This window comes from Elgaria multicarinata, chromosome 2 (genome assembly GCF_023053635.1).
Source record: "Elgaria multicarinata webbii isolate HBS135686 ecotype San Diego chromosome 2, rElgMul1.1.pri, whole genome shotgun sequence".
NCBI classification, from domain to species: domain Eukaryota; kingdom Metazoa; phylum Chordata; class Lepidosauria; order Squamata; family Anguidae; genus Elgaria; species Elgaria multicarinata.
The window spans coordinates 20768629-20793818 of record NC_086172.1 but is presented as its reverse complement, the minus strand read 5'-3'; the positions used below and the strand labels follow the sequence as shown (position 1 = coordinate 20793818).

Genomic DNA, 25190 nt, shown 5'->3' with positions numbered 1-25190 from the left:
AAATAACATACACGTGTAGCACATGGTCTGTTGTTTCTGATATTAATCAGGTGTTCTCCTATTCGTTTCTTAAGGGGTCTGATACTTTTTCCTACATTTTTGGACGTGTACATTGGATGGCATAAATTACATAAACACTCCTGTAGGTTGAAAAATGTCTTAAAGTATGTTACACCATTGGATGGATTTTTGAATGATGTGATTCTAGAAGTGTGTTTGCAATAGCTACAATTTCCACATGGGTGATCACCCCTAGATATGGTTGCACCTCCTAAAATGTTAGGAGGGCATTCCCTGTGCTCATTGAAATCACTCCTGACCAGCATAGCCCTGATGTTGCTAGTTCTTCTGAAAGAAAATAAAGGCCTATCCTGACAGTGTCGTAAGATATGCCAGTGTTTTCTTATGCTCCCTTGCAGGCGGATTATGATATAATTACAGTATATGTCAAACTGTAATTGATCCATTTTGAGAGGTTTTTTTTTCTGTTCTCCCAAAAGATCAGCTTGTGGTTTGTTTTTTATCTGCCCTGTTGAAATTCTGGTGAATCACTCTTGCCAGGTTGTTTGGACAATGTACGAGATTCCTGCCTGTCTGGACAATGTGTGAGATTTCTATCTGAACTCAGTATCATTGGAGCAGTTATGCTTGCATCTTAAAAACTCCCCATATGGGAGGGTTCCCCCTAAGTGAATAAGGATGCGAGCTGTCGGATCTTAAATATGCTGTGGCATCCGTGGGCAGTGGTCCCACGGATGCCGCAGTGGTCTTAAGCTGTGGCTCTCCTTTCTCACTTCTGAATCTAAAAAGTGGATTCCCAAGCTGTTATAACGAATGTCAAATTAGATGTTTACATATTTTAAGTTGATCCATGTAGTAAATGCATACAGATCCTTCTCCTCCCCTCTCCAAATAGTGAAGACATTGTCAATATGCCTTAGCCACACTAAGAGTTGTTCTGCAAATGGCTCCTCAGAGGACACGAGTTCTTTCTCAAATTCAGCCATATATAAATTGGCTAGCTCGGGAGTCATGGGGCATATGATGAAACCTCAGTTCTCAAACTACTCAGCTCTCCAGGAATTCTGGCTCCTTCTCTTGCTGAAGAATCCTGGTATCCACACATTGTTATATGGCATTTTTCCAGGTGGGGGAAACCAAGAAGGAAAAACAGAAAAAGGAAGGTGGGGGGGAACAAGCTCTGTGGTTCCTGCCATAGAAGCCCCATTCCTAGAAAGTCCTAGGATGCTGGTCTTGTTTCCTAGGTCAGGCTGGGAATGCTCTAGGAACAAGGCTTTTATGACAGGAATGATGTACGTTTTCAGGTAACCGCCCCCTTGGTTCCATAAACTCATGCCCAGTGCCCCCTACCTTACACTATAAAAATCATTATTCAGAATAGCGGTTTTCAACGACCCACTAAGGAAGATGATAACAATAAAATTCAAAACAGTAACAATTGAATATGTATTCAAAATCCAATTACATTTTTTTAGTTTATTCAATTAAACATAATTGATGAACTTGATCCAGAGATATCATCTTTTCAAAGTCTGATAGTCATTTAGCAAAAATATTAGATACCACATTTAGTAACTAGGGTAGAGTACCTCACTATTCTGTAAATTCTTAATGTGATGGATGGGTTTGATGAAGTGATACCAGTTTCCCAATGTCTGGTTTAAAGTCACTTAACATGAGTCTTAAATCACCACGTTTAGTAATCTAGAGTCGATTTCTTTGCTTGAAGAGAAGTTTTCTTTGCTTGAAAACCACATTTCACCAAATATGAAGCTGGAAATGCAACCAGGAGCTTCTGAACCACTCTCCATAGTGCAGGATAGCGATCAGAAATTTCCTTCTGTAACCAAAACTCCTGGTACGATTTCTTAAACTTTGGCTTCAGCTCAATGTCATTTTGTAGTTCAATTGGCCCCTTTAAATGGGATTGTTGGATAGTGTAGGAAAAGTGGTTTGGGAGACTGATTTGAAGATACAGATAGGACAGCAGAGTTGGGAAGGATTATGGAGACAGAGAGTGTTGAGAAATATGTCAGTAAGAATAAAGGAGAATTATTATAAACTTGTATGGAGGTGGTATTTAACTCCGGTTAGATTAAATAAGATTAATAATCAGCATTCAGCAGATTGTTGGAGAGGTTGTGGTGAAAAAGGAACGTATTTACATATGTGGTGGGATTGTAAATATGTGCAAAAGTTGTGGAAGATGGTGTTCTTTGAGATTGAGCAGATTGTGGGAATTAAAATAGAGGATACACCAAGGATTGCATTATTCTCACTGCAAGAAGATCTTAAATGCAGTAAAGAAACTAAGGAACTGATAACGAATCTGCTGACGGCTGCGAGGTTAATCGTAGCTAGGAACTGGAAGATTCAAGGAGATTATTGTTTTGAAGAATGGTATAAAGAAGTGTGGGACATTGCTATAAATGATAAATTGACATGTAATATTAAAATGAAAAGAGGTATAGTAAAAACGAATGATTTTGAGGGAATCTGGAAAAAGTTCCTAGAATTTGTGTTTTCTAAGGGAAGCGGGAAACCACCAACAGAAGAAACTATGAGTTTTTGGAAACAGGAATGAGATCCCGAGGTGGGGGGAGCACTGTTATGTTGAGTATGAATATGTTTAATAGCTTAAGTTTGAATATATGATAATAAGGCAATTTTATGTTTATGTATTATGTTCTTTTTGTTGTTGTTGTTGAAAAAAAAATTAATAAATAAATAAATGGGAAGCACCCGCCGCAGGCTTTCCGAGGGATGGAGGGAAAAGAGAGCGAATGCCTCTGTTTTGCAGCCGGCGTGGCGTGGCACACCAAGCAGGGTATGTCTCTTCATTAGCGTTTTGGTGCTTTTGAAACATTTCAAATCACTGTTAAAAGGACTCTTCTTAAACAGTATTAATACATGTGTGGATTCTTCCTCTATATGGCTTGGGACCAAACTACCTTCTCCCATAAAAATGTCTCTGGGTTTTAAGACCTTCTGGAGAGGCGCTTCTTGGAAAAGACCACCTTGAGCTGCCTCTTAACACCCCCCTATGCAATCCTACCGTCCCTAAGGGGGCGGTACCACCCACTTTGGGAACCACTGCTATAGAGCTTTTCTTTCTGGGGGGCCACCAGATAGGGTTTGCTGGCACATGTGCCAGCTGTGGCCCCACTGCATGCACTCATCCCCTGCATTGACACACATCCACATGCTCCTCCTCCCCTTCACGCAGAAAGTAGGAAGAATGCTTTTGCCTGTTTTTTTTCTGCCGAAATAAACGAGCTGGTTGTCGAGGGTTAGAATTCGTAGAAAGAAATCCGCGTGTCGCTCTGGAACAACCAGCAAAAGTATTTTTCTTTCCTGGTAGTTTCTCCATTAAAGTTTTCTGAATTTCTTATCCAATTATGTGTGTCGATTTGTCAGTGTAATGGAAGCAGTCTTATGGGAGGGTAGATGAGAATTACACTTAATCCTTGTGGGACTTCATTAATTATCAAATAAATCCATATTATTTTCATTAGTTTGTAGGGCTTAATACACCAAACTTAATGAAAGTTAAATGAGTTGTACATTTTGGACTCTTAAAAAAGAGGATTAACAACGCTATGCATTTAAAATTAAGTGTGTTGTGTTGTTCCAGATCAATCTAAACTGGAATTGTAGGGAGGTCTTTCCCATTTTACTACTTTGACACTCATAATAAACATCCTTAAAGCACATTGAATCTGAAAAAGAATTCTAGAGTTAGATGAGTTTGCAGCTGAAGTGCATTAATAAATTGAAACAAATGCAGCCATTTGCCTAGTAAACTGGAATCCTTGAGTTTTTTTTATTACCCACCATACTCATTAAAGGTAAAATAAAAGTAATTAAATACAAATAGCGACCTTCTTGTACTACTTGGGGTGGGGGATAGAATCATCTGAGAGGGTAAGCCCTCTGTCACAATCTTCATCAATTTTAACTACCCAATTGTTATGCCATAATTATCGTAATAGTGCTTTGGATAACCAGAAAACTGCTATTCCTTGGGTGTATAATTTTGCTATAGGACATAAAGTGAATGAAAATCTATAACTTTCCTTCATGAGTACTCTTGTTCATGCAATTTTAATTTTTGCAGGCATTTTCCTACATTGTATGTACATACAAAAATTATATTTAGCTTATCTTCCTTTGGGGTAAATGGACAGTTGGGATACACTGCCTAGAATAGTTGCTGGATGGGATTCACTCGGCAGTTGTTGCTGAAGGCCTGCCCTAATATAACAATCTAAGGTAGAAAGCTGATAAATGGGCTCTTAGTAGGAGCTTTTGAGAAAATAGCATCTTAACTAGCCTCAGAGTGAATTCACAAATTATGAGAAGCAGTAAAAAGTTAATATGCAAGTGACTTATACTTCTGCTTTTTATGTTTCTTCGTGTCTTACAGTTGAGGGGGCGGATTTGTGAGTTTCCCTTCACATTTTACTTGGGAAAGTTAAAAAGAAAAAGAAGTGACATCTCCTTTTTTGCCCCTTCACATAATATGTGACTCTTCTCAATCTTCCTGAGCTTTTGGCATGCTTACTAATAATCTTATTTAGAGAGGGTTTCCCCCCCCCCCCCAATGTTTGGGCTTTTTTCTGTTTGTGGGAGAAGTACATCTGTTGTTGAAGAACTTTTGTTCTTGCACATTTTCATCCAGTTGTATTGAAATTCCAGCCACTCTGCATATCTGTGTGAATATCCATTAAAATCAACAATTTCCCCCAAAAGAGTGGAGTTCCAAATTGTGAAATATCTAGACTCATTTCATAGACTAAGAACAGTGCCTGTCTTCTTACCTAGTCACAATTTCCTAACCTGGGTGGGTGGGTGGGGGGGAATGAAGCTATCCTGCTTTAACTGGGATGGGATTCTCCATCCCATGGGCCTAATTTGGACACTTCCATGAAACCCCACCCCCTTCAGAGAATGTTTGTGTGTGAAGAGCAACTGAGCTGCAATGAACAGTTGATCTTCTGCCTTGGGCTTTCATAATTGCCATAACGAATCTGTGGTGACCTCTCCACTAAGATTTTCTGCCCCCTTTATCTGCAGCTGCATGGAGAGCGCCTTGCTATGACATTATCCCATCTGGCTGTGGTATGTGCATGAATATTGCAGCCATGTTTCTGGAGCTGATCACATGGGTTTGTCTTACCCATTGTGCTATGGTGGTGAGAGGAAGGGTAAAGACCAGGTGGAAGAACCACACACACATATCTCTGCACTTGTGGCTGGAGGTTTCATTGAGTTGTATGCACATAGGACAGTTCTGTGGGTTCTCCGCACATGGAAATGACTCCAACACTGGTAGAGCTATACATGAAGGAAGCCTGACTCCAGCTTAAAGTGAAGTGAAAGATAGAAAAGCCTCTTTCTCCATCAGTCTAATGATCATATTTTACTCTGCAGTCAGATTATGCAATAACATTACTGCTATAAAAAGTTACTTCAGCTGTGGTGTAACAGGCCTCTAATAGCAGATCATGCATTTCAATAAAAACACAACCTTCTGATCAAGATGTGTATCTCATTCCTTCCCTGTTCTAACTTCTCAGTTTCTCTCCTCTTTGAGGGAGGCTCAAGGCGTTGATGCACTTCCAATTGCATTTAATATATTTCAGGGTTGAATACCATTACATGGAAGTTGTCATTTCTAGACTAAAGTGAGAGAAGATTGTGAGTTACAATTTCAGTATCCAGCAGATACCATAATGTCTATAAAAATATGCACTAAGGCTTAGGAACAGAAGACCGAAAAATGTAACACAGCACTTTGTCATTCCAAAATATTACCGTTTACATCCCATAATTTTATGTGCTTTTGTGTGTGTGCGTGTTGCATTCATTTGAGATGGGTTTACTACTTTCTGTGATGTTTTAATCAGCTTTTAAAAATGCCATGAATGAGTTTTTAGCTGCTAATGAGGATGTGAATTGAAACCAAGAATGAGGCGCTGTTCCTTCTTGCTATAAATACACCATTTTAAAATTAGATATTTGTTCTCGATCAATTCCGAGTTGGATTGGCTAATACATGTTGTTTTTCCCTTCCCCAGAATCAGAAAATAACTTTCCCTAATCACATTCCTGGGGGGAAATAGAAAGGTTGTAGTGGTGTCTCTGTGTGAGGGGCAGTTGAACTCATGAGTTTGTGTTTTGGGTCATAATGAATTCAAAGTATTTATAAAGGAATTTATATCTGCCCCTTTCACTGTCCAGGGCAGCTTACACCAATTTTAAACCACACTACAATTAAAAAATGTATGTTTGAACTTGTGAGTTTGCCTTTAATGAACCTCTAAATTATGAAGTGTAGCAGCATCACTAGTTAGAAACTAATGACCTGCAGCCAAAGTTGCCCAGCAGATAGGTTGGCAGCTGGTCTGCCGTCAGAACTGTCTCCATTTCTTTCTCTCTCCTGACCTGACCTCTTTATTTCGGACCTGTTAATAATTTCTTCATTATTACCTCTGGCTTATATGAAGGCGGTGGGGGGCAGGTGGAATAGTTGTTCTGTTTGTTTTCTAGTTCATTTGCCGTTGTCTTCTGCTATGGACATGCTGCACGTGCTGGAAGAATCGGAGGGAGGAGCCAGAAAAATATGAATGGGATGCTTAGACCTGATCTACATTTCTATTTTATGCGCATAACAGATTTCTGTCCTAAAGAAACTGAATGCAGAATTTAAAGTTTGTTACAGGTGCAGCGCGTGAAGCTTGTTAAAAGTGTCTGTAAATGTTAACATGCTCTGCAGCCTTTTGGCTGCTTTTGACATTTTCTAAAAGCAGCAGAGGGCAAATATCTGGGTCACGTCTGAAGGGAGGATAGTCTGTCTCCAGATTTCGAGGCAAAAAGCTAATTGCCCCTTTCCCTGTGTGATGCGGAAAAGCACTCTTGTCACGGCTTCTGCAGAATAGCCAAAATAGCCTTTACTTTAAACTTTAATTTTTGGCTATGTTCTTTTTTCAGTCTCAAGACTACAAACAGCATTCCTGAAGCATTCTATAATCCTAATGGACAGTACAGACTTAATCAATTTTAGTGTTTTGAATAGTTCTTTTTGTTTGCATAAGTGGCTGAATAATCCAGAAAGTAAAGGACTTGGCAACTTTTAATGGCTGCAGAAAAGTCCTATTTTCAAGTTAGAGAAGGTCTTTTTCTTACTGTTCTCAATGTGCTTTTCTGTTCCTACTGCTAACATTTTCAATTTGTGCACCTTGTACTTTGAGAATCCTATCAGCATTTCCTAGAGTTAAATGAATAGAATATTAATGGATATGAATCTGGAAGGTGTACATCAGGGTCACAATTCAGAGAGCAGTTTTTTTGTTAGCTAAAGGAATTATTTGTATCCAGTGGAGCCTTCAAATGTACTCCCCATGCCTCATTAGAAACTGTTTTGGAAATTTGCTGATGTTATAAGTTTAACTTGCCCTGCCAAAATACATAGCTATACATTGAGGTATGTTGTTGTTGTTTTAAAAAACGGCTAAAATGCCATGATATGCAACAATAATAATAGGTCTTTGACATTTCTCTGCAAAGTTCAAATGTATAAGTACAGTGACCAGTCACGAATTTAGCCTCCCTCCGAGCTCAGTCACGAATTTAGCCTCCCTCTGAGTTCACAGAATCACATAATCTCCTCTGTGCAGCCAGGAGGAGGGGGTTGAAAGCTTTTGCCAATTGGAAATGTGGTTAATCTTAATTACGGTTAGTTTAAACTATCCATATTCATAAACTAATTGAAGACAAATAATATCCTTTTCCATCAAGGTTATGTTTCTGAGGACTGGGGGAGGGCTTCTTGGTAGCAGATGATTCAGTCATTAGAGACATAGACCCACTTTGCACATAATAACTAACTATAGGTTATTTAAGTTAGTTGCGGCTGTACGGCAATGAGTGAGTATGCTGCCTCTTGTGCAATAGTCACTTCTGCTTTCCTAAAAAAAACCAAGGAATGCCCGATTATGTTGTCAGAACCCGGAAACGTTGTGTTGTTCAGTGTTAAACAACCCAGAGTTAATCCAACAACAACCCTAAACAACCCAGAGTGCTTGGATTAATACTAAACAACCCAGAATGCCAGGTTCAGACATCATGGCAACAATCCAGGAATGGGGCATTCCTGGATTGTTTAGGGAAGTGGAAGCGGGTGGGCAGGCAGGAAACAGCTTGCTCACTCGCTCCCGCATGCTCAAAAACAATCTATGGTTTCTTAACCATTGTTTGCTTGATCAAGTGAACTGGGTCATAGGCAGCTGGAATGGTTACAAGCATGTAGACTGCTTGGTGCAAAGGTTGGGATACCATGTGTTATCTAGATAAGAGTTAGGATGAGCTAGTGGTTGTACTACATATCAGCAGCAATGATTTAGGAAAACATGGAAGCCAGTTTCAGGTTGCTGTGTAGGTGGTTGAAAGCCAAGATCTCCAACGTAGCTTTGTCTGGAATGCTTCCTGTTTGATGCTCCGTGCCAGCTAATCAGGTGAAGTTCAGGGGTCTCAATGTGTGGATGAGGGTGTAAGGAGGTGGTTTTTAAAAAAGAATTATTAAGTACTAGGGAATATTTGGAGACAAGCCAGGATTGTATAAAAGGGACACACTTTCACTTCATCCAGAATGGAACCATACTGCTGCTGGTGGCCGAAGAACTTTTGAACTTGCCTCTGGGGAAAAGCCAACAAAAACTGGGAGCTTCCAGTTTGGGATGAATCATCCCTAGGGGGTGAGGGCGTCCAAATGAGGATGGGACAGAAAAACACCATGCGCATTCATTAAAACAAGACAATCAATCCAAAATATTGAAGGGCTACAGAGAGATATGCACATGCTAGAAACATCTGGAAAAGGACGCTGAATAGGTGTTTCTGTGCTAATGCTAGATGCCTCTGAGGCAAGATGAGGGAGTGCTTGGTTTTCAAGGAGAACATTGACATTGTGGCTGCAACAGAAACCTGGTGAAATGAAGAGAACTAATGGGATAGGGTAGGGTGACCATATGAAAAGGTGGACAGGGCTCATGTATTTTTAACAGTTGTATTGAAAAGGAAATTTCAGCAGGTGTCATTTGTATATATGGGGAACCTGGTGAAATTTCCTCTTCATCACAACAGTTAAAGCTGCAGGTGTCCTGCCCTCTTTTAAATCTGGTCACTCTAGTATAGCTCCTGCAGCTTTAAATGTTGTGATGAAGAGGGAATCTCACCAGGTTCTCCATATATACAAATGACACCTGCTAAAATTCCCTTTTCTATGCAACTGTTAAAGATACAGGAGCCCTGTCCTTCTTTTCATATGGTCACCCTAGATATGGTCATATCTGCATGCAAACTCTATGGGAAGAGCATTCTGGGATTGGTGTCACAGTGCATATCAATGGGGGTGTAATATCAAACAAACTAAAAGGGGCAGACTTCTCCACAAATTTGCTCAGTACCTGGCCCCAAAAGTAATTTGATATTAGGAAGATGCTGTTGTCCCAGAACCAAAATACTCAGTGTAATCTTGAGATGGAGGGAGGCAGCATCCAAAGGAAGAAAATAATAGGTGAGTTGAATTAGCCTCATTTTAGCTGGATAAATGCATGTTCCCGTCATGACAACTAGGTAAAATGACAAAATGCTGTAGATCAGGGATGAGCGAATGAACATATGAGAGTCGTATGTTCCCTGCACTAGTGAGTTCATGTTTGAGAGATTTCCATTTAACAACTCCCACTCTTAGCCACTACGTCAAACATTTTAAAATTACTGGTGATGTTTAAAATTGAATGTAGATGCTGACTATCACAGGTGAGAAACCTGTTTATTGTTGCTCAGCTCTTGCTATCTAAAGTTGTAAGGGCAGTTTGAATATTCACAGGGGTGGAGGCTAGGTGCTAAGTGTGAGTGCCAGCTGCATTGGCATATAAATGTATTTTATAGGTTAAAAGTGTAGTCATCCCTTGAAAATGCAATTGTTTTCCTGTCTTGCTTACCCGTTCCGTGCTTCGGTTTGTCCTGTGAATATTTTGTTCTGTTATCATAGGATGGAAATGAAATTATTTGGTTAAAGTAACTGCCTGTAAGATAAGCAGTGCTGGCATCTCAATACAAATAGTCACTGAAATATTAAACAGAAACTCTATATGATCTTGTCTCTTCTTCCTGTATTTTAATCACATAATCCAACACATCGCATGAAGTGTGCAAACCATTCTGTGGACGCTTGGATTGGGTAAGGAGGTGGGGAACACTTTGAAGGACACTTAATTTTAGGACAAACACTCAATAAAATGACACTTGGTTTTAATTTAGTAGGCTGTAAATCTGTGCTAACCTGTCCAGTTAGAATTCTGAATTACTAAAAATGTCAGGTGTGACTTTGGGGTGACATGTAAAAGGTGGCTGAAGGGTGTTTCAAACCACTACCTATCTAATTTGCAAGCCAAACAGTAAAATAGAGACTGTTCCTTCCCAAGTTTATGACTTCGTTCGATTTGCAACAAATCTCGTTTCCAGGAAGTTTCTGTATGAGGAGGATTGCAGCAGGACTTGGTAGGCTCAGATTCTTGGCCCAGGGTCTCCTGCTCACATCTAGGGCAGAGAACATGGGGTTTAGTAGCTCCTACGCACCAAGCTGAGGTCCAGGGAAATTCTCCGTGGCTTGTCCGTATGTTACCCTTAAAGCTTCCTCTCTAGCCAGTCATAGAATCATAGAATCATTCCTCCCCAGTCATAGAATCATAGAATAGCAGAGTTGGAAGGGGCTTATAAGGCCATCGAGTCCAACCCCCTGCTCAATGCTGGAATCCACCCTAAAGCATCCCTGACAGATGGTTGTCCAGCTGCCTCTTGAAGGCCTCTAGTGTGGGAGAGCCCACAACCTCCCTAGGTAACTGGTTCCATTGTCATACTGCTCTAACAGTCAGGAAGTTTTTCCTGATGTCCAGCTGGAATCTGGCTTCCTTTAACTTGAGCCCGTTATTCCACGTCCTGCACTCTGGGATGATCAAGAAGAGATCCTGGCCCTCCTCTGTGCGACAACCTTCCTGGCTGCCATGTTGTGCAAGATCAGAGTACATCTCTCAGTCACCCTGGGCTCCAGGTGGCTTTCCTGGCGGTGTCTTCCCCCATTACAAGCAATTTTGGAGTTTTAGAAGATTCAGCAAGGATGCAGTAGCATATTAATGCACTGGTAGTAGCCAACCTTTTTGCCAAGTGGATCAAGTTTTAAATATGACATGGTACCTCTCTAGTGAGTGCTATGATGTGTAGCAGCCTCCCCAAACTCACAGAAGTACCTTTGGGTGGTTTTGCTGGAGTTTCAGGCAGGAGTGCATATACAGCCGGAATTGTGTGTGGCCCATCCAGGCATATTGCAAATTTCCATGGACTATACCCACATGTGATGCTTGTGCTGCAGGTTGGCTGAACATATCTTACATAACCATTGCAGCAATTTTTTCTCTGTGTGTGTGAGATGCAGAGTTCTATGTAACTTGAAAGTTTGCATTCTTTCACCAGCAGACATTTTGTCCATAATAAAAGATAATCATCTTGTATGTAGTGTAGAGGGGAAACGTGATTACTAAGAGGTGTACAAAGAATATGGAATTGAAACAGTGATTTATACTGGTTAGATAACCTACTATGCTACTAATAAATGTGGTCAGACAGGGACAGTTTATGTGTAATTTCCCCCCATAGTTCCTTGAGGAAAAGTTTAGTCAATCTATTCTTTGTTTTAAAGTTGAAACATTTAATTTATCACTTTATAGCATGTGCAGTAGCATTTTCAGCAATTCACTATGAAGGAATAATTAAAGAATTCTATGTTCCTCATAAACAATTTTTTTGCTACAATTTTGATTTCTTTACTTAGGGGTGCTTCCATGTTTATCAATTTTTATGTCGCATTTCCTTGATAAATTTAAATGCTGTAGGGTGTTTTTCCTCCTCTCTTTTAGGGAGATCTCTCTGCTGTTGAGCACCTATTAAAAAGTGGAGCAGACCCCAATGTTAAAGACTACGCTGGATGGACACCATTGGTAAGTATTACATGTTCTAAACTTCTATTTGTTCTTCCTTAATTCTACTTTCTCTCTCCCCCTTCCTCCCCCTCTCTCTTGCAGTTTAAATGGGAGAAGTTACTCAAGGAGTGACCTAGAGTGGAGGGTGGGAGGGAGTGTAGCCTGCCAAGCAAATTCTGGTGGCTCGCAGTGACGGCACTGTCTAAGGGTCTCCTTCCTAGTGCTAGCAAGAGAATTCCTTCCTTATCTCTGTTCCCTCATCAAAGATAAGGGGTTCCCTTGCTAATACAAGAAAGGCAACCCCTTCCCTTATTTCAGATCTCTCAGAGTTCTAGCACCAGGAAGAGAAATCCTGGGATTCCCTTAGTTAGATCTAGGAAGAGAAACCCCCGAATTGCCTTGCTAACACTAAGAAGACAAAACCCAGGCGTGTGTGTGTGTATGCATGCATGCATGTATGGGTGTCCCCTAGCGGTGCCTAATGTCCCTTGGGGCCTTAGCTAGAGCCAGGAAACCTATGCACACACACACACACTCACTCATTGCCCCCCAAAAGTAAAACTGCCAAGTGAGGTTTGCCATTACATTCAAATGAGGCCAATGTCTGTGCCTGCTGATGTACTTTGTATTGCATTTTCCAATTCAGGGGAAATGCAGTTTGGAAGTAGTCTGTGTTTGCCACTGCTAGCTGTGAAAATCCATTTGTGATGGATACTGTATTAAAATGACTTCAATTTTTATTGCCAAACTGAGCTTCTTCATATACTTTCCTCATCACTCATAGCAAAGATCCCTAGAACCGATGGATTTTAATTGTTGTAAGCTGCTTTGGGAGTTGGACTTGGCTGAAAAATGGGAAGTAACTGTAATAAATGAAATTTGTAATTTCTGTGAGTTTACCATTCTCATGCATTGTCATGGTGATCAAGACCCACTCTTTAATTATGCAGTTTCTTATGCGTTCATCTGTACTCTGCTTTTTTCCCTATTCAACATTTAGCATGAAGCTTGTTATCATGGACATAAGGCAGTAGTGGAGTTATTGCTACAACATGGGGCACTACTGAATGCAACTGGCTATCAAAATGATTTGCCACTTCATGATGCTGTCAGGAATGGGCATACAAGCGTTGCTGAACTATTGCTTTTGCATGGAGCTTCTCGAGATGCAGTGTGAGTAGATGTGAACGCTATTATCTCTCTCCCTCTCTGTGTGTGTGTGTGTGTGTGTGTGTGTGTGTGTCTGTCTTTCCAAATGAATGAATGGAGGAATGCCATTGCATCCTGAAAAAACTCTTGAGGTAGCTTAGCTTTAAGCCTAGTGCCCAGTGAAGTGATAAAGCTGGGCTGTTCCACTTTGAACTCCAGTTGGAATGTTCCTCACTAATAAGATTCCTACACACAGCAAACTAGTGTTGTTGTTGTTGTTGTTGTTGTTGTTGTTTATTACATTTACATACCGCCCCCATAGCCAGAGCTCTCTGGGCTGTTTATAGAAATTCTAAAATTGAGATAAAAACAAGTATACAAAATTTAAAATTTTAAAACACAGAACATACACACAGAAAGCATTAAAAACCGTTAAAAAAAACCCTGAACATGTGGGTGATTAAGATGTGCTGCCATATGCCTGGGCAAAGAGGAAAGTCTTAACCTTGCGCCAGAAAGATAGCAGCATTGGCACTAGGCGAGCCTTGTCAGGGAGATCGTTCCATAGTCTGGGGGCCACCACCGAAAAGGCCCTGTCCCTCGTTGCCACACTCTGAGCCTCTCTTGAAGAAGGCACCCGGAGAAGGACCTTAGATGTTGAACGTAGTGACCAGGTATATTCACGTCAGGAGAGGCGTTCTCTCAGGTATTGTGGTCCCAAGCCGTGTAAGGCTTTATAGGTCAAAACCAGCACCTTGAATTGGGCTCGGAAACATACAGGCAGCCAGTGCAAGTGGACCAGAGCAGGTGTTATATGGTCGAACCTCCTGGTTTCCAAAATCAATCTGTCCGCTGCATTTTGCACGAGCTGCAGCTTCCAAACCGTCTTCAAAAGCAGCACTACATAGAGTGCATTGCAGTAATCTAACTTGGAGGTTACCAGAGCATGGTTACCAGTGTTGACAGTGAGACAGCATTTAAATTTGTGGAGGACGCTATCAATGGCTACAACTCCAGCGTGCACCAGTTATTGCTGGGGAACATGGGTGGGAGGGTGCTGTTGCACCATGCCCTGCTTTGTTGTTCCCCGGGCCGATGGCTGGTTGGCCACTGTGTGAACAGAGTGCTGGACTAGATGGACCCTCGGTCTGATCCAGCATGGCACTTCTTAGCTAAACTAGAGCAATATCTAGGACATAGAGAAACTCTATGTGGTGGGGAGTTTCTTTGTATGGAGGAGTATTCCATTATGTGAACCCTCAGGTGCAGTCTGAATGGGAACAGTCCAGTTACAAGTGTAACTGCAGAGAACTAGGCCTGTCTACTACAGAGAACTAGGCCTGAGAGAAATTTGATTTGCTATAGGCTTCTCAGTAAGTTTTATGGCTAAGTGGGGATTCTGAAAGTACAGTTCCGTTGCTGAAGTCAAAACAATCTAATCTGCAATATTTTGCTAACTTTCTCTATTTTCTTTGTAGTTTTAAAGCAAAGATCTTGGAATAAACTAGAAAGTCCAAAACATCTAGTGCTCCAATGCAGCTTTTTAGCTGTCCCTGCTGGGTTACATAATGTTTGAGCCCATTAAGGGTGCTGTAGGCCTCCGTGCGTTTTCAAGCTGCTGCATCTTGAAAACTAGACCTTTCAAATAGGAATCTGGCTGTATTTATTTATTTATTGCATTTCTATGCTGCCTGTTAATCTGGTGCTAAAAGGGTTAAATTATGCTACCTGAACAAGGCTACTTCAGACTAAATATGGATTTGATCTGGAATGGTGGAATGACATGGGTGAGGGTTTTGCAGAGATTTACAAGAAGACCCCCTAAAAAAACCCAGGCTCATATCTAAAAGACCCCCAGATGTATGTGCCAGCCCCCAGTATTAATGATATTAACATTGCCCAATAGCCGAAGCTCTTTGGAGGGTTTACAAAAATTAAAACCACGGAAACCATTCAAAATTTAAAACAAACAACAGTATAAAGCATAGTATAAAATGCACTATAAAAGCACAACCCGGATAAAACCAAGCAGCTATGCAGAAATTAATACAGATTTAAAATACAAATTTAAAACAGCAAAGTTAAAAATTAAGTTGATAACTGTTAAAATACTGAGAAAATAAAAAGGTCTTCACCTGGCATCTAAAAGCGTATAATGTAGGTGCCAGGTGAACCTGTGTTATAGCTGGGGTGCCACAGCAGAGAAGGCCCTCCTCCTGGTAGCCACCTGCTTCACTTCTTTCAGCAAGGGCTCATGGAGAAAGACCCCTGAAGATGACCTTAGGGTCTGGGCAGGTACATATGGGAGGAGGCATTCCTTCAGATAGCCTGGCCCCAAGCCGTTTAGGGCTTTGAATGTTAATACCAGCACTTTGAATCGGGCCCGGACCTGGACTGGCAGCCAATGAAGCTGGAAAAGGACTGGCGTGGTGTGGTCTTGTTGGCCAGTCCCTGTTAGTAAATGTGCTGCCCTGTTTTGTACCAGCTGAAGTTTCTGGACCAATTTCAAAGGCAGCCCCACGTATAACGCATTGCAGTAATCCAGATCAGAGGTTATCAGAGCATGGATAACTGTAACTAGGCTATCTCCGTCCAGATAAGGATGCAGTTGGTATATCAGCCTAAGCTGATAAAAGGTGCTCTTTGCCACTGAGTTCACCTGTGCCTCAAGTGACAGTTCTGGATCCAAGAGCAACCCCAAATTATGAACCCGATCCTTTAGCGGGAGTGCAAACATCACCTAGCCGAACAGGTGAACCACCCTCCAGACAGTACCTCCGTCTTGTCTACATTGAGTCTCAGTTGGCCCTCAACCAGTCCATTACTGTGCTCAGGCACTGATTCAGATCAACCACTGCCTCACCTGGGTTTGATGAAAAGTAGAGGTAGAGCTGGGCTTCATCTGCATATTGATGACACCTCAGCCCTTATCTCCAGATAACTGCTCCCAGCGGTTTCATGTAAATGATGAACAGCATAGGGGATAAAATAGAGCCCTGTGGAACCCCATGGCCTAGGTACCACAGCACAGAGCAATAATCCCCCAACACCACCTTCTGGAATCGGCCATCCAAGTAGGAGCAGAACCACTGCAACACAGTGCCTCCAACTCCCAGCCCAGACAACCTGTTCTTACTGTTTTTGGTCTTCTGGTCTCTTGGAAATGTGTTTCCACTTTTCTTCTGTGTTTATAGAAATGGGTTTTTCTAGACATGGTTTGAATGTCAGTTGTGGCAGACAGTGTAACCTAGAAATATTTGAAACTCAGGTTTTGCAGTGATTTTCTTCCTTCTCTGCCTCTTAGTAACTAGTAATTGTTGTCAGCCTTCACCCCACCCCTGTACCTTGCCTTTCTTAATAGTGGCCAGGAAATAACTGCCTTTTAAACACCATATGCAAATGGTGAAACTGTACATGCTGAGTAGCTTTTCCTTGGGTTAGAACACCCTTTCTCTCAGAACTTGTCAAAGTCATCCAAACACCTTCTGAAATTTCTTCAGAAGTGAACATGTGGTTAGGGATATATTAGTAGAGGGGTGTGTGAGTGATTGAGGTTTTAAAGTTATTTTGATTTAGGTCTCGAAATTAGTTTTAACATACAGGATAGGTCCAGAAATCATTGCAACGTCTTTGATAATATGCTGGGATTGAAAGAAACAGGTTCCGTGCATCAAAGACTACTCTTAGTTTGCGTTCCTTGAAAAGCTGCTTTCCATGCTACATGGTAAACAAAGTTTGAAACAGGAGAGAGGTTTGTGATACGGAATATGGACAGTGAGGGTTGGTGGCTGCCATGTCAGCGTGCTTTGACATCTTAGATAATTTCTTTAGAGTTCTGACTGAAACCAGAGCACATTCACCACCCCACTGACATTGGAGCCACCAGCCCACACTGATGTTCAAAAAAAAAAAAGAATCAACAAAAAATTCTGGTTATGTCTTATCTCTTGGGTGCACCTAAAGTAGTTCTCTAGATTAAAGCCAGTATATATAACACATACTATATAATTGCACACTATATACTTTATAAACCATTTGAACTCATTTGGTATTAGTTAGATTATTTCTTCCTCTTCTGACCAAACTCTCTTTCATGGGAAAAACAAAAATGTCTGATCAGACACTTAACTGAACAGAAATTAATCTCTCTCTTCCTTTCTGGAAGAAAGCTTGGGAGAGTTTATTTTGACCGTGTTTCTCTGGAAATCTTCAAGATTTAGTAGTTGCCATCCTACCTTTTGAACGTTTTCTCCGTTAGCAAAGAAGTGAAGCTACAAATGGAAAATATTATATGGACCAGTGGACCTATTAATTGCCCTGTTAGCCTAGTTAATTTTTTTAAAGTTAATCTCCTGCACATAGCTAATTTATATTTTAGAGCTGGTTTTTTCCCCATTTTTTGCTCTCTTGAATTTCCTGTCTGTCTTGCTTCACAGCCAACCAAGTGACGTGAAAAATTAGCTCTCTGCATTTGCAATTTCAGTTGTTCATAAAGGCTTTCAGCAAATGGACTCTCTTGCCAGTTTTTCCCATGCACACTAATTTTAACATTAGTAAAAGCTGTCTTGCTCCCTTATTTCTTAGCAGAGAATGATGGGGTCCATCCAATGTAGGTTTGAATATGAACATAGTCAGGCTATTCAGAACATTTGTTTAGGACCACATAGTGCTTTTAGCAACTCATATGTATTGAGTCCCTTTGCCAAAGAGATTGTCCTTAAATGCCTCTCTAACATGAAGTTTTTGTTGGTAATTTTTACTTGTCCATCCTTGTAATGGTCATTAGTATCTCTCCTGGTTGACTTTTGTGATTTCATATACAAAACAGGGCAGCACGGTTACTAACAGGGACTGGCCGACGAGACCACATTACGCCAGTCCTTTTCCAGCTTCATTGGCTGCCAGTCCAGGTCCGGGCCCGATTCAGAATGCTGGTATTAACATTTAAAGCCCTAAACAGCTTGGGGCCAGGCTATCTGAAGGAACGCCTCCTCCCGTATGTACCTGCTCGGACCCTAAGGTCATCCTCAGGGGTCCTTCTCCGCGAGCCCTTGCCAAAGGAAGTGAGGCAGGTGGCTACCAGGAGGAGGGCCTTCTCGGCTGTGGAATGAGCTCCCTAAGGTGGTTCGCTTGACACCTACATTATATGCCTTTAGACACCTTTTTATTCTCCCAGCATTTTAACAGTCTATAAATAAATTTTAACTCGGTGTTTTAAATTAGTAATTTTGCATTGCTGCTGTTTTTATCTGGTTGTGCTTTTATATTGTATTTTATATTATGGTTTTATACTGTTGTTTTATACTTTGAATGTTTTTAATTTTTGTGAACCGCCCAGAGAGCTCTGGCTATTGGGCGGTATAGAAATATAATAAATAAATAAATAAATAAATACTATTTGACTTAGGGCCAGTATTTAAATTTCTGAGGAACCCAGATTTCACTTAAAAAAAAAAAAAAAGTTCCTATCCCTCATGGTTATGGACTTCCAGCTGCATCATATGTTAACCTGGTGGTATATAGTTAGCTTTTCCTATGAAGCGGCTCCATGTGGTTTTGTCTATTTTAACTTGGCCAATAAAATCCCAAAGAAAGCGGAAATGAAATGGAGGGCCCATTAAAATCTAAAGTTGATCTGTTTTTCCTTTGTATTGCAAGATCATTTCATCTGAATACCCATTCATAGAATTCTGCTTATCAATTGCAGTGCTTCACAGGGGGGTTTGAGATTAAAAGCAGCTTTGCACTAGCAGATGTCTGCTAAAGCAATAGGATATATATATATATATATATATATATATATATATATATATATAGATTGTCTCTACCCCACCCCACCCACCCTGCAACCCTTTGCCCTGCATGAAAGTCTGCTCCATAACCAGAATGATAGCATTAGATGCAACACATAATTGACTTAACAAAATTAACAAACTGGTCCAGTTTTTTTAATAACTTTTAAAGCTCTTAAAATTGCCGTTAGCATTTGTATTTATATTTAACCTTCAGTAATGGGCAGTGTATGTCTTCCATAACAGATGTGTTGATTTTTCAATCATAACACCATTAAAAATCTCTAATAATAATAATAATAATAATAATAATAATAATAATAATAAATTTATTTGTTACCCACCTCTCCCTCTGGATCGAGGCGGGGTACAACATGAATGCAAACATCATATAACTAATTAAAACATTTAAAACTAATACATTATTAAAAGCAGCACATTATTAAAAGGCAAATTTAACATTCAACTGGGCAGGCCTGCTGGAAGAGATCAGTCTTTATGGCTTTCTTAAATTCTGGAAGATTGTTAAGTTGACGAATCTCTCCCGGCAAGCCATTCCACAAACTGGGAGCGGCAGAAGAAAAGGTCCTCTGGGTAATAGTTGTCAGACTTGTTTTTGATGGCTGGAGTAAATTCTTCCCAGAGGACCTGAGTGTGCAGGGCGGATTGTACGGGAGAAGGCCATCCCGCAGGTAGCCTGGACCCAAACCAGGTAGGGTTTGGGTCCTTTCTTTTCTAAAGATTCTATAACAATTAGTTAAAACATGTTAAAAATAATACAGCTTCATGCCATCTGTTGTGGTGGTAAGCCAATAGTTTTATACATAAACTAATATTTGCTTTCTCTTCTGGGAATGATGTTTGTAGTCTGTTTTGGCTCTTGGCTTTAAATATAACCCTAAATTAAAATGAGGCCAAATGCCTGCCCTGTTGATAGATGCCGAAATAGAGGCAACATGACAGTCCTTATAGGTTTGAAACTCCCAGGAGGGATACAGGGTTTAAACAAGTTTCTTTACACCAGATGCATATATGATATTTCCAGTTTACTGATGCTACTGGAGGCTGGCAACATACACTGTAAAATGAGATGTGACCCAAGTCCAAGGTAAAATGGTTAAGCAGCATCAAAGCTTACAGGCTGCTGAGAGCAGACCAGAAAAGTGCAGTATCCGTTGATGACGGCTGAGTTAGGAGGAAATGTGTCTCCTATGGAAGTATTTTTAATCTGGATTAGAAATGTTTTGTTTCCCCTGATCCAATGAATACCATTTTTCTATTACCAAACTCAAATTCCCACCGTATTAAAAGTTCTGATCAGTTCATGGTGAGTGTGCAAAAAGTAAATCTTTGGCAAGGACTGACTTAGTAAAAGCTTGCAGTCTTTTATACCACCTCCTGCTTTTTATGCTGAATGCAGCTGCTTGCTGTTCTGCATCCATCTGTCTTAAATGTAGTGGTTTAATTGGGTTTTCATTCAATTTTCCTGAAAATTGCATATTAAGAAGGTTGAAAATCTACAGTGCAACTGTATCCAGGTGGTTAGGAGTCTAGTCACACCCTTTATTTACTTAAAACCCATCTGTTCTTGTTTTACTAGTAATATATTTGGTCACAAACCCATGGATTATGCGGAAACGGATAAGATGAAGTCACTGTTAATGCTACCAGTGAAGATTGAAGCTTCTTCAATTACTCAGTGTGCAGAAGTAAGTTTTCTTTAAAATGTTTTACCTTTTATTTTATAAGCTAAAGTTTGGAATGATGTTCCATAGTTTAAACCCAGCTTCGTTGATTGTGGATACCGTATGCATCTCAAATGTTCTTATTTCTAATGTCAACTCTTCGTCAAAAGCACCCAAGACATCTTATCATAGTAAAGCCAATACAAATTAAACAAAAATAGAACAAGAGTTTAAACAGCGCTCTCTGCATCATAAAACCCCATTTCAAACAATAGCTGGGCAATAATAGTCTAAAAGGTTATAAAGATAGGGGTGTGTGGAATCCAAAGGAGGCAAAAAGCCAACTTGTAAAGACAACGTCATAACTGACATCAGCAATATGTATGGTAATATCAAACTGCAGAGCCATAAAATATTATCCAATACTGGCCAAAGCTCATCCAAATGAAGATGTCTTCACCAGCTGGGTGAAAGTCATCAGAGAGGTGGGCTGTCCTTGGCAAGGAATTCCACAAACGGTTTTACTAGTCCACTTGCCCACACATACCTAAGTTTACTGTTTTTTGGCCTGAAAAAAGGTTCCCTGTATGGAGGCTGGCTTTACTCGTATTCACTGCAAGTGGCTAGACCAGTGCCGGTTTACGAGCCTGTTGAAGCTAAATGTTCTGCCCCTCACAGCCCTGTTTGACATGGCCAAGGGAGGCACTTTATGGCCTTTCTGATCCAGAGGTGGCACTGCTATGCTCTCTCTTTTGCCAGAAAGAGGATTGTAACGTTATCCCAGCCGCCGCTCGTTTCTTTGTCAGGGAGAAGCCGTTCAGATAACCACAGAGTGTGTTGCGTATTCAGCTCTGGAAACAGCAGTACATTTGGAGTGGAACAGGCAGGCAGGAGAGGAGGGGGGCAGCTTCATGGCTACTTGCCGTGGTGGTGTGATGTCCATCTGCAGTTAGGCACTTTGAAAATCACTTACGTTTCTTCACAGAATTAGTGCCAGGCTTTTACAGTACCATCTTGGCAGAAACTCTGAGGTTCTTTGTGTGGTAAAACAAACCTAAAGTTCAGCGTAAGTCACTGTAAGAGTCTGCATGGATTAGATTCTCTTATGTATTGGTATAAGGATTAGGCCTTTCAGCTGTATTTAAACAACAGGAAACATAATTTTCCCATTTACTTCAAAAGATCAAGTTCACTATGTTACTACTGTATATTTCTCAGCAGCCTTTCACTTGGTCAATGTGGGCTTTATGTCATGCTTTTTTAATGTTCCCTGGACATATGTCTGCGAGTTTTCTCCTGTGTATGGCTAGTTTTAACCTTGAAAGCCCTAAATAGCAGGGGGCCAGGTTAGCTGAAGGAGCATCTCCTGCCATATATACCTACCCACACCCTAAGCTCGTTGCCTGAGGCCCTCTTCCAGGTTCCTCTGCCAAATGGGGCAAAGGGAGGTGGCTGCAAGACAGAGGACCTTATTCTCCCAGGCATTTTTATGAACTGATTTTAGTGCTTTTAGGTCTTCACTTACTGCTGGGTTTACCTTGGTTTTATGTGCTGTAGTGCATTTACTCTTTGCTGCTGGTTTTATGTTGGTTTTATTTATTTTCGTTTTTGATTGTTTTACTTTACACCTACCAAATACGGTATGTTGGTCTTATGTGCTGTTTTTATTCACTGTATCATTGTTTGCATTTGATGTTTTCAATATATTGAACACCGTCCCAAGAACACGGGCAGTGTCCATAGAGACTGTTGCCACAGATCACAAAGGTAGACAGATCACAAAGAGCTAGGTGCCACGTGATGAGTGGCAGCTGGATCCATGGGAAGCCTGGCTCACACACGACGTTCTCATACAAGGCTTGAGGTGACCCAGATCTGCTTATCTCTCTAACTGACCCCTCTTGACTGATGAGCTCAACTTTATTACAGAGCCTCATCTAGCAGCCAGAGTTACTATGTGAGCTCAGGCATAACGCTATATACAAATAGGTGCACATATCTGAACTAAAAAAGAAATGTCACATTACCAGTCTGTTCCTTTCCATTTGAAAGCAGATTTACTTTTTTCCTTACTATTGGAACTGAAAGCAAACTATTTGCTACACCTTGATTAAATTTGATATTGCTTCCAAGGCCAGCTAAAATTGCTTTGGGGGCGACCGGTTGTCCATCCCTGCTTTATCCTTCTCCCTTCCATGAGCGTTGCTTTCTCATATAATTCACTGCTGGTTTTCACAGGAAATTTTCAAAAAAGTGAAAATGGTGGCCAGGTCCAAGAGGCCAAGTATGCAAAACTGCTTGGATGTCTTGAAGCTGCTTGGATGGCCAGAAAAGGCCTTGCTTTTCTGCAGTTTTTTCTGCTGTCCCTTTAGTGCTGTTTTGTTAGATAGAAATACAAATGTTGATGAAATCTATTTGTGTCCTGCAATGCTACCATGAGTTGTGTTCTTGTCAAAATACTTATTTCTTATTTAATAGAAATGTCAAGTAAAGATTAGTTGCTCGGTTAAAAAATAATAAAAAAGATACTGTCTTTACGTATGACATAACACTTTCTCCTTTTTTGTCCCTGCAAAGCAAATAAGCCTAAATCACCCTAGAGAAGAGCCTATTGTTTTCCTTGGAAGTGGTCTTGATCCAGTTCAGCAGCAATTGTTGAGTAAATTGGCCGTGGTTCTGAAGGCTAGAATATGTACCGAGTTTAACAGCACAGGTAGGTATTCCTACTCTCTCCACTGCTGTCTTTAAAATGGAATTTGTGAACTGACTTAAAGCCTTTGCTTTCAAAATATCAATTAAATCAGTTACAGGAAGCCAGATTCCGGCTGGACATCAGAAAAAACTTCCTGACTGTTAGAGTAGTACGGCAATGGAACCAGTTACCTAGGGGGTTGTGGGCTCTCCCACACTAGAGGCATTCAAGAGGCAGGTGGACAACCATCTGTCAGGGATGCTTTAAGGTGGATTCCTGCATTGAGCAGGGGGTTGGACTCGATGGCCTTATAGGCCCCTTCCAACTCTGCTATTCTATGATTCTGTGATATCCCTAAATAGCTATGATCATATTTTGGGGAACCTCCCTTCCACTGTGTTTCATTTCGATCTCTATGGTCAGCAGAGAGTGCTCTCCATGCCCCAATGGAGACCTGCAAAGAGCATTCTCCCAAACTTCAAAGCTGCCATTTTTGGGCCAATAAGGATGGGATCCAAAGTACAATGGCCAGTGTTCCATTCATTCCAGTCATGCCTAGGGGTGTTCTGACTCCCTGCCCCGAAAACTAGGGCTGTGTATAGACACACACACCCTGATTCGCTTCAGATTCCGAGTCGGAATGTCCAACTCGGGCCCAATTCGCTTCGGAACAATTCGGATCTATTTTGATTCTCTTTGGATCTGAATTGATATTCGGATTTCCGAATTATACAGATGTCTCATTTTCCCATAGACTTGCATTGGGAAAAAGAAACACCTATAACTTTTTTCATTTTTCATGATACAAACATGAAATTTAGAGACCTTATAGATGCTATGGAAGTGCTCACTTTTGCCAGATTTCAGAGAGATTAGTGCAGTAGTATTCGTGTAATCAACTAGTAAAATTTGCTTTTTTCTGAGAATTTTTTTAAATAAATTTTGTATTTTTAAAAAAAAGACAAGCAGAAAGAGAAATAGAGGCAAGAGATAACAGAGAGAGAAGGGAGAAAGCTCCAGAAAGCTCCAACTACCAATGCCCAAACACACATACCAACAACAAACCTAAGCTAGCCAGCCCAAAACACCCTACTCCTACCAGGTGTAACTCACAATGAGCAAGGACGAACGAGGCTTGATCTCCTGATTGTCATTAAGTCCTCCCCCGTCATTGTGATTGGAGGCTGCTGGAGAGGATTGGGAGACGTCAGGAGGATTGGGGGATGTAGCTGTCACTTAACAGCCAATTTCCCTCTCCAAACTCCTCCCCCGTCCCTACTCTAACAAAAGAGAATGTTCCAAGTAGAGACAGGCTGTCTGAATCAATCCAAATCGATTCGGACCATGCCGATTTGCTTTGGACCAATTTGGATCTGTTTTACTTCACTTCGGATCTGTTTTGAGGCCCTCTATAACACCCCGATTTGCCTCAGATTTGGGATTTGGATCCGAGGCGATGCACAGCCCTACCAAAAACTTTGCTCTGAGGTGTGGGGTCCCTCAGGAGCAGCACCCCATGAAGGACAATGGGCTACTGGAAGGATTTCTCCCTTCCTTTGTGCTCTTGTGGAAATGCTTTGTGCTCACATGGGGAGAATGTGGATCCTAGCCTGTCTAAGTCTTTATTTGGACATGGATTTTGTGACCTGGAAACATATAAGTTATATTTTAGCTCCATATCTGTATTTGTGATACTTTCTGTTTTACAACATTATGCCTGCAATCCTACACATGCTTACTTGGGAGTTCAGTAGGACTTATTTCTGAATAAACATGCACAGGATTACACAGTAAATCCAAAAAGCTGCTT

The 25190-nt window shown here is 40.9% G+C and overlaps 1 protein-coding gene across 1 annotated transcript in view; it reads left to right on the top strand.

Moving 5' to 3' along the window:
* Positions 1-25190, top strand: part of BARD1 (BRCA1 associated RING domain 1) — a 61947-nt gene that overhangs the window by 24029 nt on the left and 12728 nt on the right. Inside the window, exons 5-8 of the mRNA XM_063118560.1 lie at positions 12000-12080; positions 13063-13235; positions 20604-20712; positions 23266-23401. Of these exons, the coding sequence (XP_062974630.1) occupies positions 12000-12080; positions 13063-13235; positions 20604-20712; positions 23266-23401 (499 nt within the window). The remainder of the gene's footprint in view (positions 1-11999; positions 12081-13062; positions 13236-20603; positions 20713-23265; positions 23402-25190) is intronic.